Here is a 15340-nt window from a genome sequence, read left to right on the forward strand (position 1 = left end):
TAAAAATAAATAAAAAATCATTATATACTCACCTTCCGCCGCCTTTCCCGCTCCTCGCGACCCTCCGCTAACCTCTCCGTGCAAGCGGCACGTTCCGGTAGCAAGGATTGTATGGGAGAAGGACCTGCCATGACGTCACGGTCATGTGACCGCGACGTCATCACACCCTGGGACCGGAAGCTGCCGCCTGTACCGCGCACAGGTGGCAGAACTACAAGTATGGTGAGTATGTTAGAACTACAAGGGGCCCTCGGATCGGAAGGTGAGTATGTTTATTTTTTATTTTTTAACCTGTGACATACGTGGCTGGGCAATATACTACGTAGCTGGGCAATATACTACGTGGCTGGGCAATATACTACATGGCTCTGTGCTGTATACTACGTCGCTGTGCAATATACTACGTGGCTGGGCAATATACTATGTCGCTGTGCAATATACTACGTGGCTCTGTGCTGTATACTACGTCACTAGGCAATATACTACGTCACTGGGCAATATACTACGTAGCTGGGCAATATACTACGTGGCTGGGCAATATACTACTTGGCTCTGTACTGTATACTACGTCACTGTGCAATATACTACGTCGCTGGGCAATATACTACATCACTGGGCAATATACTACGTCACTGGGCAATATACTGCGTGACTGGGCAATATACTACGAGGCTGGGCAATATACTGCGTGGCTGGGCAATATACTACGTGGCTCTGTGCTGTATACTACGTCACTTGGCAATATACTACGTCACTTGGCAATATACTACGTCACTGGGCAATATACTGCGTGACTGGGCTATATATTACATGGCTGGGCAATATACCACGTGGGCTGGGCAATATACTACGTGAACGTGCATATTCTAGAATACCTGATGTGTTAGAATCGGGCCACCATCTAGTAATTATATATATATATATGTGTACGTACACACACACACCTACACGTACGCGCGCATACATATACACACACATACATATACCCACACACACACATATATACCCTTAACCTTCTGGCTATTCCAGAAACCTGGATCCAGCATTCAAACGCGCTGCCGCTCTCTTGTTTGGTGGGCTGAAATTTTCACATCCTGTCAGACAGGGAGAACAGACAGGGTGGCTGTTGGTTTGCTCCCTTCATCACAATGTGCTTGCCAGGTCACCCCCCCCCCCCGGTTCCCTCACTTACATTTTCTTCCTTTTGAAGTCCACGTCGTCAGACTCTTTAATCCCTTCTCCTTACAAGTGGCGGTTGTTTATCGCTTTCTATCCTGTGACATCCCCACCCTCATCATGGGAGACTTTATCATCCTCATCAATGATCCCCTCTCCCAATCTGCCTCTCATCTTCTTTCTCTTAATTTCTTCATTCGGCCTCTCACAGTTTACTAATTCTCCTACGCATGAGGACGGGAATACTCTGGACGTGGTTTTCTCCCGTCCCGGCTCGCTGCACGACTTTACTAACTCCGCTCTCGGACCACAACCTTCTTTCCTTCTCTGTCAAGAATTGTCTCCTCACCTGGGACACCCCCATTACCACACTTATCGGAATACACGTACCATTAATACCCAGCAGCTTGTAGACAATCTCCACAATCTCCACAATCTCCACACACCCATCTCCTCCCTCTCCTGTCCAGACTTAGCATTGTCACACTTCAATAATACACTGAAGAATGTCCTAAATGAAGCAGCCCCTTCTACACGCAGAAAGACCCGACACAGACAACGGCAGCCCTGGCACACTATGCAAACACGCTTTCTTCAGCGCTGCTCAAGGTGTGCAGAGTGGCAGTGGAGAAAATCTCTATGTATGAGTGTGAGTGTGTGTGTGTATGTATGTGTGTGTGTGTGTGTGTGTATGTGTGTATATATATATATATATGTATTTTGACCCTCCTATGCGCTATGTTTTTTTTGTTTTTTTTTGTGCACCTTGCCAAAATCTGACATACAATTTTCTTTTTAACTTCCACGTTGAGATATAATTTTTTACTATTTTAGTCCCCTAGGCTTACTCTTAGTTCTAGTTCGTGTTAAACTGTAGAGGAGCTCAGTGCTGCACATGCTGTTGCTGCCTATGCAGAGCGCAGCAGGTGAGATGAGTTTGTCATTGACGGCTGTGCTGCTCATTTTCCTGAGTTTTGTCAGCCCGCCAAACATTGGGTGGGCACTCGCTGTGCCCAGATGTCGCACCACTCAATGGAGCTGCTGCTCAGTGCACTGGTGTTCTCACTCACTTAAGGATAGAAGAGGCACAAAATTTGAAATTTGTACAATTTGTGCCTGGGGTGACCACCCCACAGTACACCACTGGTTTCCACACACTCCAAAAGTGGTGATTTGATATGTGACATCATCCAGTGATATAAGTCAGCGGGTATATAATGGATCAGGTGCCCAGGTGACATTAGACACCAATGACTGTCATTGGCCCATGCTTTCTAAAGCGAAGAAAAAAAGGGAAAACTAGATTAAAAAATTTAGCAGCTTTCAGAGTGTTTTAGTAAATGTTTTTATGGAATCAGAAGACCTTTTACTGGTTTGTGTTTTAAGACAGATTATTTCCGCACTGCTACTTGTAATAACTGATACATTTCCAAATAGGAGGCCATTATTTAACTGGGCGCACTGGGGAACTGGCACAATTGCAAGAATAATGGCAGGTAAGTTACTTTTTGGAATTTGTGGGTTTTATGGTCCTGCGGCTGCACTTGTGTTCGTGGCTGGTAAAATAGTTCTTCTGTTTTCACTTTTTTTTTTTTTTTTCTATATAAAAAAAAAAATTTAAATATTCATTTGAACCAAAATAATAAACAATAGGTTTTTGGTGTATGTATATTGAATGTACTTAGCCTCAAGGAGGTTTATTAACTTACAGTTAGGTCCATATATATTTGGACAGAGACAACATTTTTCTAATTTTGGTTATAGACATTACCACAATGAATTTTAAACAAAACAATTCAGATGCAGTTGAAGTTCAGACTTTCAGCTTTCATTTGAGGGTATCCACATTAAAATTGGATGAAGGGTTTAGGAGTTTCAGCTCCTTAACATGTGCCACCCTGTTTTTAAAGGGACCAAAAGTAATTGGACAATTGACTCCAAGGCTATTTCATGGACAGGTGTGGGCAATCCCTTCGTTATGTCATTCTCAATTAAGCAGATAAAAGGCCTGGAGCTGATTTGAGGTGTGGTGCTTGCATTTGGAAGGTTTTGTTGTGAAGTAAATATGCGTCAAAGGAGCTCTCCATGCAGGTGAAACAAGCCATCCTTAAGCTGCGAAAACAGAAAAAAACCATCCGAGAAATTGCTACAATATTAGGAGTGGCAAAATCTACAGTTTGGTACATCCTGAGAAAGAAAGAAAGCACTGGTGAACTCTTCAATGCAAAAAGACCTGGGCGCCCACGGAAGACAACAGTGGTGGATGATCGCAGAATAATCTCCATGGTGAAGAGAAACCCCTTCACAACAGCCAACCAAGTGAACAACACTCTCCAGGAGGTCGGCGTATCAATATCCAAATCTACCATAAAGAGAAGACTGCATGAAAGTAACTACAGAGGGTTCACTGCACGGTGCAAGCCACTCATAAGCATCAAGAATAAAAAGGCTAGACTGGACTTTGCTAAAAAAACATCTAAAAAAGCCAGCACAGTTCTGGAAGAACATTCTTTGGACAGATGAAACCAAGATCAACCTCTACCAGAATGATGGAAAGAGAAAAGTATGGCGAAGGCGTGGTACAGCTCATGATCGAAAGCATACCACATCATCTGTAAAACACTGCGGAGGCAGTGTGATGGCTTGGGCATGCATGGCTGCCAGTGGCACTGGGTCACTAGTGTTTATTGATGATGTGACACAGGACAGAAGCAGCCGAATGAATTCTGAGGTATTCAGAGCCGCCATACTGTGTGCTCAGATCCAGCCAAATGCAGCCAAACTGATTGGTCGTCATTTCATACTACAGATGGACAATGACCCAAAACATAAAGTCAAAGCAACCCAGGAGTTTAGTAAAGCAAAGAAGTGGAATATTCTTGAATGGCCAAGTCAGTCACCTGATCTCAACCCAATTGAGCATGCATTTCACTTGTTAAAGACTAAACTTCAGACAGAAAGGCCCACAAACAAACAGCAACTGAAAACCACCGCAGTGAAGGCCTGGCAGAGCATCAAAAAGGAGGAAACAGCGTCTGGTGATGTCCATGAGTTCAAGACTTCAGGCAGTCATTGCCAACAAAGGGTTTTCAACCAAGTACTAGAAATGAACATTTTATTTAAAATTATTTAATCTGTCCAATTACTTTTGGTCCCTTTTAAAAACAGGGTGGCACATGTTAAGGAGCTGAAACTCCAAAACCCTTCATCCAATTTTAATGTGGATACCCTCAAATGAAAGCTGAAAGTCTGAACTTCAACTGCATCTGAATTGTTTGGTTTAAAATTCATTGTGGTAATGTTTATAACCAAAATTAGAAAAATGTTGTCTCTGTCCAAATATATATGGACTTAACTGTACACTTCCATAGCAGATCAATGCAATGTACACGATCTGTGTGATCCGAGAGGGTCCAGGGAAGCTACATTTCTTCAGATCAATCAAAACCACCATGATTAAGAAAGTGGAGGATCACTGGGCAGGATACACAACCAGTGCAAAATACCCAAGTTGTTTACTTGCTCTCTGGTTGATTTACTATTAGGTCATGAGAACATGGTCTACTTTGGCTGAATGCTTTGACCTAATCTCTGTGAACTCGACAAGTAGTTTTCCAAAAAGAGTCCTTACCCCATTTTATTATTTTATGACAACAGTTACATGTAAGCATTTTGCCATGTAATGGTTAAAGCATCACTCCAGCTTGGTGTTTTTTGTTTTGTTTTGTTTTGTTTTCACAACTGGAGTGGTGCTTTGAATCGAAGGTCCTTGCACTCAGTCTCATTCTTGCCTATGGCCATCGGTTACTAGCAGTTTGTGACACCCTGGAACGCTCCAGTGTTTGCTGGAGTGAGCCGGAGGTCACTGTAAGACTGAGAACCTTGTTCTGGCAGTCGCAGACTTGCATTGCGAGCTTGTGACGTAACTTATGACTACCGGAGAGTCAGAAGTTGCTGTCAAGTGACTGTGCCCCGGGACCTGAGCGATGCTGAAAAAAGGTGAAGACGCTGGATGGTGAGTTATAATACCAGCTGCAAGGACCTTACATTAGAAACAATACTCCAGGGCTGAAAAAAATCACAAATGCTGAAGTGGTACTTTAATATCAGGTAAGAAGCTGTGACACGCACTGATGAAAAGTTGTCTGAATCCAGTGATGTTACCAGTATTGGATGACTCTTATGTTTCTGGGGGAACATCCTGACTATTCCTCAACCGAAGATGATGACAGATCAGGCATGTTGAATATTAGGTGCCCAGTTGTTTTTTGCACACTAGCGAGGAGCTGTATCAGTGGCATCTCACAGACGTGTACGTCACTTTCATCATTCAGGACACATGCTTTCTCGTGCACATGTAAGGATGTGTTCCAAAGATTAGCTGTTGACGAACGTCGTTCATTGTAGAAACTTTGAAGGTGTATGTCCACCTTAACTGTTCCCCCAAAAACGTTATTGGAGTCCACCGTATCGGATTGAATCGTGAATTTGCCCAATTACCTTGCACCTTGAGTATTGCAACAAGCTTGCAACCCTCCAGTCCATCCTGAACATTGCTGCCCCATCAATCCACATGTTTCTCTGCTGCCTCTCCCATCTCCTTCAGGGACAGCTTGTTGCCTACAGAATTCAGATTACTTATCTCATTAAACTTTGTATAAATAAAATAGTGCAAATGAATATAAAATTTTGTAATGTATCTTGTCAGAGAAATCTGCTTCTTTCTCTACTGAGAAGCCACTTCATTTTTTCCCTCTGCTTCTTGAACTAGCCATTCACTTGGTGGGGAAAGAAAATACTGTAAAAATCCATCTTTGTCAAAACAAGACACTGCCAGGAAGGAGGAGGAGTAAGGAGCGCTCGGCACAGTACACAGCGAGACGCGCATTGCGTTATGCAAGCATCTGGTTTACTTCATTACATTGCAGGATTCACAGCCACTCTGCTCAGTACTGCTGTATAAAGCCATCCGAGCCTTTGTCTGTGCGCTCGCTACACAGAGGGAGAAAACCATGAATCATTCTCTGTGTGCTATGTATGGGAGATGCACTAGCAGCTAATCTCTATCCAGAAGCTCAGAAAAAAATGAAAATTTACAGATGGAGGCTGCAGAAGGGAGAAGTAATGAAAATGCATAATATAATTACTGCTATTCCTGATTTACAAGGTCCATAATCTGTCCCCTCAAGGCACCTCTGACCTAATCTCCTACTGCATGCCCACTTGTAATCTCTGTGCTCCCCTCTTGTCTGCTCCTCGTACAAGCCTCTACAATGTTTCTCCCATGATTCCCATGTTTTCTGGCGCTCGCTACCCCTGTAGGTCAAACTGCCATATCAGCTGCTGTTATTCCCTGTAGATTGTAAGCCCTCGTGGGCAGGGTCTTCGCTCTCCCTCTATCCCTGACCTAGATGGGTTTATTTGTAATTGCATGTTACCTTTTATATAAAGTCACTCCTGTTTTTCTCATGTTCTGCTCCCTGGAATTATGAGCGCTTTACAACCAAACAACGTGTATGTGTGAGACTATGTAATGATTCCTTCCTCTTGCAGTGGCTGCAATATTCCTCGGTATGGATCTACAAGCGTTGGATCTACCAGACCCCTGGGACACCTACACGATGGTTGGATTTGTCCTGTGGCACGTGTCTGTAGACATCTTACTGGAGGTTCACGGCTTCTTTCTGCAGAAGGGTAAATTGAAGTTTGCCATCTCTAACTTGCAGGGAACCTGTTACATCCAGAAACTCTCTTCACTTGTAGATATAGGGTTAATCTGCAAGTACAAAGCATTAAAGTCCTACCTTCCTTAATGGAGCAGCGGGTACAGGGAGAAAATGATCTTACTCTTCCCTGCAGCTATTCATTTCGAGTCATTGATGTGGTACAGTCAGCATGCAGTGAGCGCACTGTAATCACTCCGCAGTACTTTGACAGCTCTGTGCACTCACTGCAGAGCAGACTGTCAATCAATAAGTAGGGGATTCATTACAGTGTGGCAACTGCGACTGTAGCAACTTCTTGCGCCACCATGATAACTGAAGGCAAGTGGCTGCTGGGAGGAATGAAGTGACTTTTCTCCCTGTACCACTTCTCTAGTAAGGTAGCCAGGAATGATTTTTAATGCCATTTACCTGCAGATTAACCATACATTGATTCCACTGTCCTTGTTCCAATCTGCCACGGCAGCTCAGTGTGGACAAGTAGGATAACTGGTTGTGGCTGCAGCTTTGGTCTGTACAAGTGAGACTACGACCTGTGTGGTTTAAGGGGTTGAAGAGGGTAGCATCATGTTAGACCAGAAAACTGTTCACGGCTGTAAAACTTTAAATCAAATTTTACTTGAAAATGTTCAAATTTTAAGGACTGTTGCAAACAAAAGAAAAAAAGGACACCAGCTCCCAACACAATATAACAAGTCACATCGAAGTGCAAAAGATGAACCATTTAGTTTGATAAGAGAAAACATACTTATTTACCGTCAACTTATTAGGACAGAGCATAAATACAAATTAATACTTGTTTGCTGGAAAAAGTGCAGTCAAGAAATAGAATGCATATAAATATATCTATCTGCGCTGTAGATCACAAAATAAAATAATTAATAAAATTATCTGCATGTGTTGTCCACCCCAAAGTATGTCCACAACTGCCTAATCCAAAATATGTTAATACATTTTCGGTGCTTTATATATAATATATAAAAGATTTGTTATTTACCGGATATTTCACACTGAAGTTCTCCTGGATCTGCCCGCAGCCTTCAGGTGTGTTACAGTAAGAATCTTCTAGGTAAGTGCAGGCGGTGATATTAAAACCAATTCCTTTCCAAGGTGTATATGAGGAGAAGGTGGAGAGCTGTCCCGGCCGGTGACAGTCCCCCCTTAACTCACCGATAATATTCCTGGGTTTACAGCGTGAGCCTATGCTTCCACACGCTAGTTGCCGACGAGGTCCAGCAGAGCCGCAGGACCTCGTGTGACGTCACTTACACGTGATGTGACACGTGAACGGCTAACGGATTGCACTCGGTACCAAAAAGAATCTATCCAACGCGTTTCAAAGTCCACGGACTCCTTCTTCAGGGATGGTACGGTGCTGGTCAAAGATACTTTTTATATTGTCTAGCTAGTGGAAGCACTGAATCTCATTTGTTGAAAGCAAAGAGTTCAATTTCGCTATTTAACCCGTTCGGAATCAATGTATCCAATTCAAAAATCCATTTACTCTCCTCCTTTGACATCTGATGAATGAAATTACCTTTCCGCCAGCTTCTTTTAACGATTTTAATCCCAGTAATTCCAATGTCCTTTATAGAGCCCCCATGATATTCTTTAAAATGTAGTGATAAAGGGTGGCCCGCGAATTTCTTCTTGATGTTCCGTAGGTGCTCCCCTATACGTACATACAAAGGCCGTATAGTGCGCCCTATGTATAATTTGTTACATGGGCATTTAATGCCATAAATTACTCCGCGGGTGAAACAAGTGATATGTTCTTTAATCTCGGCTTCATTGCCTTTATGAATGATATTAACTTGCTTTTTTATATTTACTTCCCTACATGGTAGACATTTTTTACAGGGAAAAAAGCCAAGCGGGATTTGTGATATAGATGATGGTTTTGACAATCCAGGCTTACGCACAGATGGAGCTATAATGTTACCCAGATTGTTCGCCCTCCTATAGACAAACCTTGGACGTTTTGTTAATGTCTCTCCAATTACCTTATCTTCCTTAAGTAAATTCCAATGCTTGTTTACAATTTTTCTCAAAAAATGGCTGTTGGAGTTGTATGGCGTTATTATGGGTATTCCATCATCTTCCATATTGTGACTTTTTTTCTCTTTCAGTTTAAGCAGTTTTTGTCTTGATTGTTTCCCTACCTGTTCTTTAACCCTTAACAGGGTCTCCTTATCATATCCTTTGTTGCAAAACCTCTCTATCAGAATATTTGTTTCTTTGTTAAAGTCTTCTGATTTGGAACAGTTTCTGTGGGCCCTTATAAATTGACTTTTGGGTACATTCAAAAGCCAACTAGGTAAATGACAGCTGTTTAATGAAATGTAGTTATTTGAATCTGTTGGCTTATGATATAAAGTGGTTTGGATCCTATTTTCCTCTATAAAAATTCTCAAATCTAAAAAATTGATTTCTTTATTACTACTATTAACTGTAAAATTTAAAAAATAATTATTTTTATTAAGATCATTGATAAAATTTAATAATAAAACCGGACCCCCTGACCATATAAAAACTATATCATCTATAAAACGCTGCCATAGGACCAGGTTTGCCCGTAGGAGTCCGTCCACATAAATATGTTCTTCCTCCCACTTACCAACATATAGGTTGGCATAACTAGGGGCAAACCTGGTACCCATGGCAGTGCCCCACTGCTGGGAGTAGTAGTCCTTCCCAAAACAGAAATAGTTGTGGGTAAGTATAAAATCTATACACTCAATAATAAAAGAAATTTGGTCGCCCGGTAAAGTTGCATCCTTAAGTAGAAAATGTTTAGCAGTTTCACAACCTTTCTGATGTTGGATAACTGTATAGAGAGAAGTAATGTCGAGAGTGCCGATAATATAGTGGTCCTGCCATTGGACGGTTTGTAATATCCGTAGAATATGTGCACTATCTTTTAAATAAGATGGAAGTAAGGGACATAATTTCTGTAAATGGCAGTCGACATATCTCGACAAGTTGGTTGTGAGTCCACCTATGGCTGAAATTATTGGCCTCCCCGGTGGGTGAAATGAATCTTTATGTACCTTGGGTAGATAATAGAAATACGGGATTCTGGGATGTGTGATATTAACGAAATCATATTCAGATTTATTTAAAAAACCTCTATGTAATCCTGATTTGATTAAATTTTGCATTTCACCCATATATCTCTCGGTCGGATCTGCCTTAAGTATTTTATAAGTACGTTTATCTCCCAATAGGCGTAATGATTCTCTATTATAGTCCTCAGTGTTCAGGATCACTATTCCGCCCCCTTTATCTGCTGGCCTTATTGTGATCTCTTTATTGTTTTGGAGTTGTTTAATTGCCATCCGTTCGCAATGAGATAAATTATATTGATACTTAGAACAATTTTTATTTGGTATTTTCCTAATATCGTTTATAACATTCTTCTGAAAAGCATTGAAAGCCTCAGAATATTCCTGAATCGGATGGAAATTCGATTTGTTTTTCAGGAAGGTATGTTGATATGGAGCAAGTGTCACTACGTCCCCATTGTGTTGCTCGCTGACAACTTTCTTCTTCATATAGTGTTTCTTGATAGACCACTTCCTCATAAATAATTTTATTCCTACAAAGGCTTCAAATTTGTTAAATTTCATACTAGGGGCGTATTTTAAACCCTTATTTAATAAATTATTTTCATGGGTATTTAACGTATGGTTACTAAGATTAACAATCTTTTGTTCTAACGTAGTTGGTTCGTTTTTTTGTTGATGTTGTTGTTGGTGTTTGTTCTTTTTTTTGGTAGATTTCCCGGCCCTGCACCCCCTCTTTCGTGGTTTTTTCGAACCACCTGAAAAAAAGGAAGGTGACTTTGTTTGGTCTTCTGTTGTTTTAATTTCCTTTGTTCGAGGGCTCGGGTAGATGCTTTACTAGTAGTTGGTCTCTGAGGACTTAGTTCTCTTTGCTCATTTTCAAAAGAGTTTGCTCCATTTTCAAGTAGGAGGAACCTGTTCTGAGTGTTTGCGGAGGGTATAGGAGTAGAAATCTCAGGTCCATTGTTTTGGATATTGTCTTCAGTGTCCAAGTCAGTATTGACATTGTTCTCAATGATCTCACCTGAAACATTCTCTGCATCTGAGGTGACGTTAAGGGGGGACTGTCACCGGCCGGGACAGCTCTCCACCTTCTCCTCATATACACCTTGGAAAGGAATTGGTTTTAATATCACCGCCTGCACTTACCTAGAAGATTCTTACTGTAATACACCTGAAGGCTGCGGGCAGATCCAGGAGAACTTCAGTGTGAAATATCCGGTAAATAACAAATCTTTTATATATTATATATAAAGCACCGAAAATGTATTAACATATTTTGGATTAGGCAGTTGTGGACATACTTTGTGGTGGACAACACATGCAGATAATTTTATTAATTATTTTATTTTGTGATCTACAGCGCAGATAGATATATTTATATACTTTATGGTTGGTATCTTTTCCATCCTATATCGGACACTTTTGGTAGTTAGGTCCGTTTATCTGCAGCAGTAGAATTACTAATGCAAATATATTGTGTGCAGCGCCTATAGTTGTTTTTATATTTAAGAAATAGAATGCATCTGCAGTTATTGTACTACATAGGACTAGTGTCCAAAAAAACACTTAGACAGAATTTCTGTAACTCTTGATGACAACTCCGATCCATCAATAAATGGGGCCCAGAGCTTTTCGGATTTTGTATCCACATTTCTTTTTAAATAAATTCCCCTTTCCAAATGAAGTAATCTGCTGACATTTATAAACTCCGGGATTGTAGAGCCCTATTTCTTTAATATTGAGCTATTAATTTCCTAGCCATGAACAACATACAGGACACCGCAGTCTGACCATATTCATCAAGTCCTCAATGTACCCCAGTATACACACACACAAGGAGTAGGGACTAAACCCCACTTATGATTTCCAACACCCCCTTTCCAGAAAGATTCTAGATTAGGACAGGACCACATCATGTGCAGTAAGTTTGCAGTGTTATACAGCTGTTAATTATTTTACAGCAGTTTGGGGAGTAATTGACTTTTTTTTTTTTTTTTTTTATTCATGCACTTTAAATTGTTTGGCACAGTTTTTTTTTTTTTTTCGTAGGAAGTAGAAAGATGATAGAAGATCATGTGGAGATTTTAAACCCATCTATAGCAAAAGATGAAGTAAGTCTATCTGATGGTGTCTGTCTTCTTGCTATTCGGGCTCACCCATGTCACCCTATTAGGGCCTTGTGCAAAGTCTGTGGGGCCATAAAACTGCACCCATTTATGTTTATAGGTGCAATATTATCTTATGTACAGTTTTCTCCATTCTCCTCTAGACACATTGCACGGGGACACCATAGAGCGGCACGCAGAGTATCTAATAGCGCACCGTGGTGCCTCTTGTGTGCTGTCGTACATGCTCCATTCATATGGTTCGGCTTTGCGCATACTGCATGCCTTATCCGTAATGTTCTATGTGTGGAGGTTCACTGCCTATGGTCTGCCTTTTTAAAGGGGTTGTCCAGGCTTGGGGTACAAGTCTGCAATCCCTCTGACTGCAGACTTATGAATCCTCATAGCATGCACTGTGTGCGGGGTCAGAAGCAGGTGGCCACATGACCGCAAGCATGCGATTTGCATACGTCCAGCCACATTCCAACTAGTAGTGTCCAGCCATGCTCAATTCACTTGTCTTGAGCAAGGCTGCGCATGCCTAGTTGGCATGTAATAATAATAATAATTTTATTTATATAGCGCCAACATATTCCGCAGCGCTTATGTGACCACATGTGTGCAAATCATATACTCACGTTCGGAGAATTCTCACTACGCGTACACTGTGCTGTGATGATTCACAAGTCTGCAGTCACACAGACTGATTGCAGTCATACATCCTACGCCTGGATAACCCCTTTGAACTAATTGCTGTAATTTCCTTAATATATACTTTTCAGTAGATCTCCCTTTGCAAAAAGTAGCATTTAGAGTTGAGCTAAAAAGATTCCTTGTCCAGCATACAAATGGGTTCTCTGGGGCAGCTAAACCTGGACAGTCTCCACTTCTGCGGCCGGCAGTATCCACCTGGCTTCCAAGGTACGCCATGCCATTACTAGCCCCTACAATGTTATGGCAATGCCAATTGCAGAAGTGAAGACTGATATGGACCACTGCCACAGAGAACCGCACTGGATGCTGGACCAGGGCAGGGCAAATCCCTACGGCTACTATGTAATCTCATTGTCTAATGTCTAGTGACTTGGCATCATGTTAATAAATATTTCTCCATTCAATAACAAAGATTAAACCTTTTTTTTTTTTGTCCAACTACTTGCAGTTCATGTAATTGTCAGCAGAGGGCGCTCCCTAACTGCTGTGTTCTGATCTGTGACGTTTTTTGCATTGTGGTGCTAAATGGTGTCTTTACATTCTCAGGGCCACACCTTCAAGAAGATTGTGCTGACCGTATACATCTGCGGAAACTTTGCCTTTTTGATAACTTTCTTAGCTGCTATTAACCAGCTTTGAAGAAAAACACTGGAAAAAAAAATCTTTATTGCTGCCATACAGGCTCGTTTCACAATGCAAATCATATTCAGCATATACTATCTGATGGTGCAAGTACCTGGTGCTGCTGGAAGTGTGGCGGATGTGAATAGGAACAAAATGTGCTCCAAGGACCACTTTTACTACTATGCCCAAAAGTTCCAAGTGCCTTAATTAGAAGTCCATGGTGCCTTCAAATTTTCTCATATTTTATATGTAGTTTGCGGCTTCTAAAAAGGAAATTTAAATTTATTCTTTTGTATTAGGACTTACAGGAAGACTCCAGATAAGTAAATCCAGTCTTATATGCTGGATTGAAAGGGCACCTCCTCCCTCCTGTGACCTTGTACCAAGTGCTCCGGCCTGCGCCCCCCCCCCCCGCAGGTGACCTTGTACCAAGTGCTCCGGCCTGCCCCCCCCCCCCCCCCCCCCCCCCGCAGGTGACCTTGCACCATGTGCTCTGGCCTGCGCCTCCCCCCAGGTGACCTTGTACCATGTGCTCTGGCCTGCGCTCCCCCCAGGTGACCTTGTACCATGTGCTCTGGCCTGCGCTCCCCCCAGGTGACCTTGTACCATGTGCTCTGGCCTGCGCCTCCCCCCAGGTGACCTTGTACTATGTGCTCTGACCTGCGCTCCCCCCAGGTGACCTTGTACCATGTGCTCCGGCCTGCGCCCCCCCCCCCAGGTGACCTTGTACCATGTGCTCCGGCCTGCGCCCCCCCCCCCAGGTGACCTTGTACCATGTGCTCTGGCCTGCGCTCCCCCCAGGTGACCTTGTACCATGTGCTCTGGCCTGCGCTCCCCCCAGGTGACCTTGTACCATGTGCTCTGGCCTGCGCTCCCCCCAGGTGACCTTGTACATGTGCTCATGTGCACCCCCCCCCCCCCCCCCTCCCCAGTGGCCTTGTGCCATGTTCTGGGCCTCCCCCCAGTGGCCTTGTGCCATGTGCTCTGGCCCCCCCCCAGTGGCCTTGTGCCATTGCTCTGCACCCCCCCCCCCCCAGTGGCCTTGTGCCATGTGCTCTGGCCCCCCCCCCCCCGGTGGCCTTGTGCCATGTTCTGGCCCCCCCAGGCCCTGCACTATATCTGACACAATATTCATTATTCCAGCAGCTTGCGCCTCTAACCATTTTGCAGCTTTATTGCACAGAGGATGTAATGGAGGTATCAGGCAGACTCTTCTTATCTCAGGTTATTGGGTGCCACATCAGTGCTCCTCAGTATGGATTCTAGTTTGCAGTCCTAAAAATCACAGCCTGTTTCATGTAACCTTCTATAATCTGGGAGTAATTGTATAAAGGACTGTTGGCTACTTAAGTAATCTGAGAGCAGAATTTTCCTTTCTCCACCTTCGGGTTGTGCCACCTTCCAGTAGGGTAAAACTGAACAAAGCCAAAATGGAGAACTTCCAAAATAAATGCCTTTATGCAAGTTTTTGCTTTTAAGGACTTGTTCCAAATTTACAATAATGTCTCAGGTATTTAACGCTGTGCTCATATGCACATTCAGACATTGCATTTGGCTGGTTAAAGAACTGGAAAAAGTGATCCATTGCATCCAGCTATGCAAACAGAAGCTGCGGGGTCTTGTTCCTTTATTATTGGGTCCACTTTTTTTTTCTTCTTCTGACCTAAAAAAAACCAAACAAACAAAAACCCCCCCTGAACCTGGAAGGACTCTGTAATAATCAATAATCACACTTTGGTTATATAACTGATGCATCGGATCTGATTCCCTGCTCTGTTCACTCTCAGATTGTCTTTTAGACCGAGAACTATTGCAAGTGTAAACTTAAATGTTGCTTGCATTTGTTATAGTCAGCCTTGGACAAATGTGAAAAATCGGGAAGCTGGTCCAACATTTGCAATTTTTTTTTGTTATTCTTTTTATACAACGG

At 42.6% G+C, this 15340-nt stretch overlaps 1 protein-coding gene and 1 long non-coding RNA gene across 2 annotated transcripts in view; one reads left to right on the forward strand and one right to left on the reverse strand.

Annotated features, from left to right (window-relative positions):
- The window catches only part of LOC143788291 (putative ferric-chelate reductase 1), a 33249-nt gene extending 19641 nt beyond the window's left edge, over positions 1–13608 (forward strand). Inside the window, exons 13-16 of the mRNA XM_077277832.1 lie at positions 2614–2672; positions 6730–6870; positions 12017–12078; positions 13333–13608. Coding sequence (XP_077133947.1) covers positions 2614–2672; positions 6730–6870; positions 12017–12078; positions 13333–13425 — 355 coding nt within the window. The 3' untranslated portion in view covers positions 13426–13608. The remainder of the gene's footprint in view (positions 1–2613; positions 2673–6729; positions 6871–12016; positions 12079–13332) is intronic.
- A 33-nt stretch (positions 13609–13641) lies between these two features.
- On the reverse strand, positions 13642–13986 carry LOC143788292 (uncharacterized). The gene is made up of 2 exons (XR_013218596.1): positions 13915–13986; positions 13642–13772 (listed from the first exon to the last, which is right to left on the reverse strand). It is a non-coding gene; the product is annotated as an uncharacterized LOC143788292 (long non-coding RNA).
- Between the last annotated feature and the right edge of the window lie 1354 nt (positions 13987–15340).

Source organism: Ranitomeya variabilis, chromosome 8, assembly GCF_051348905.1.
Source record: "Ranitomeya variabilis isolate aRanVar5 chromosome 8, aRanVar5.hap1, whole genome shotgun sequence".
Classification (NCBI taxonomy): domain Eukaryota; kingdom Metazoa; phylum Chordata; class Amphibia; order Anura; family Dendrobatidae; genus Ranitomeya; species Ranitomeya variabilis.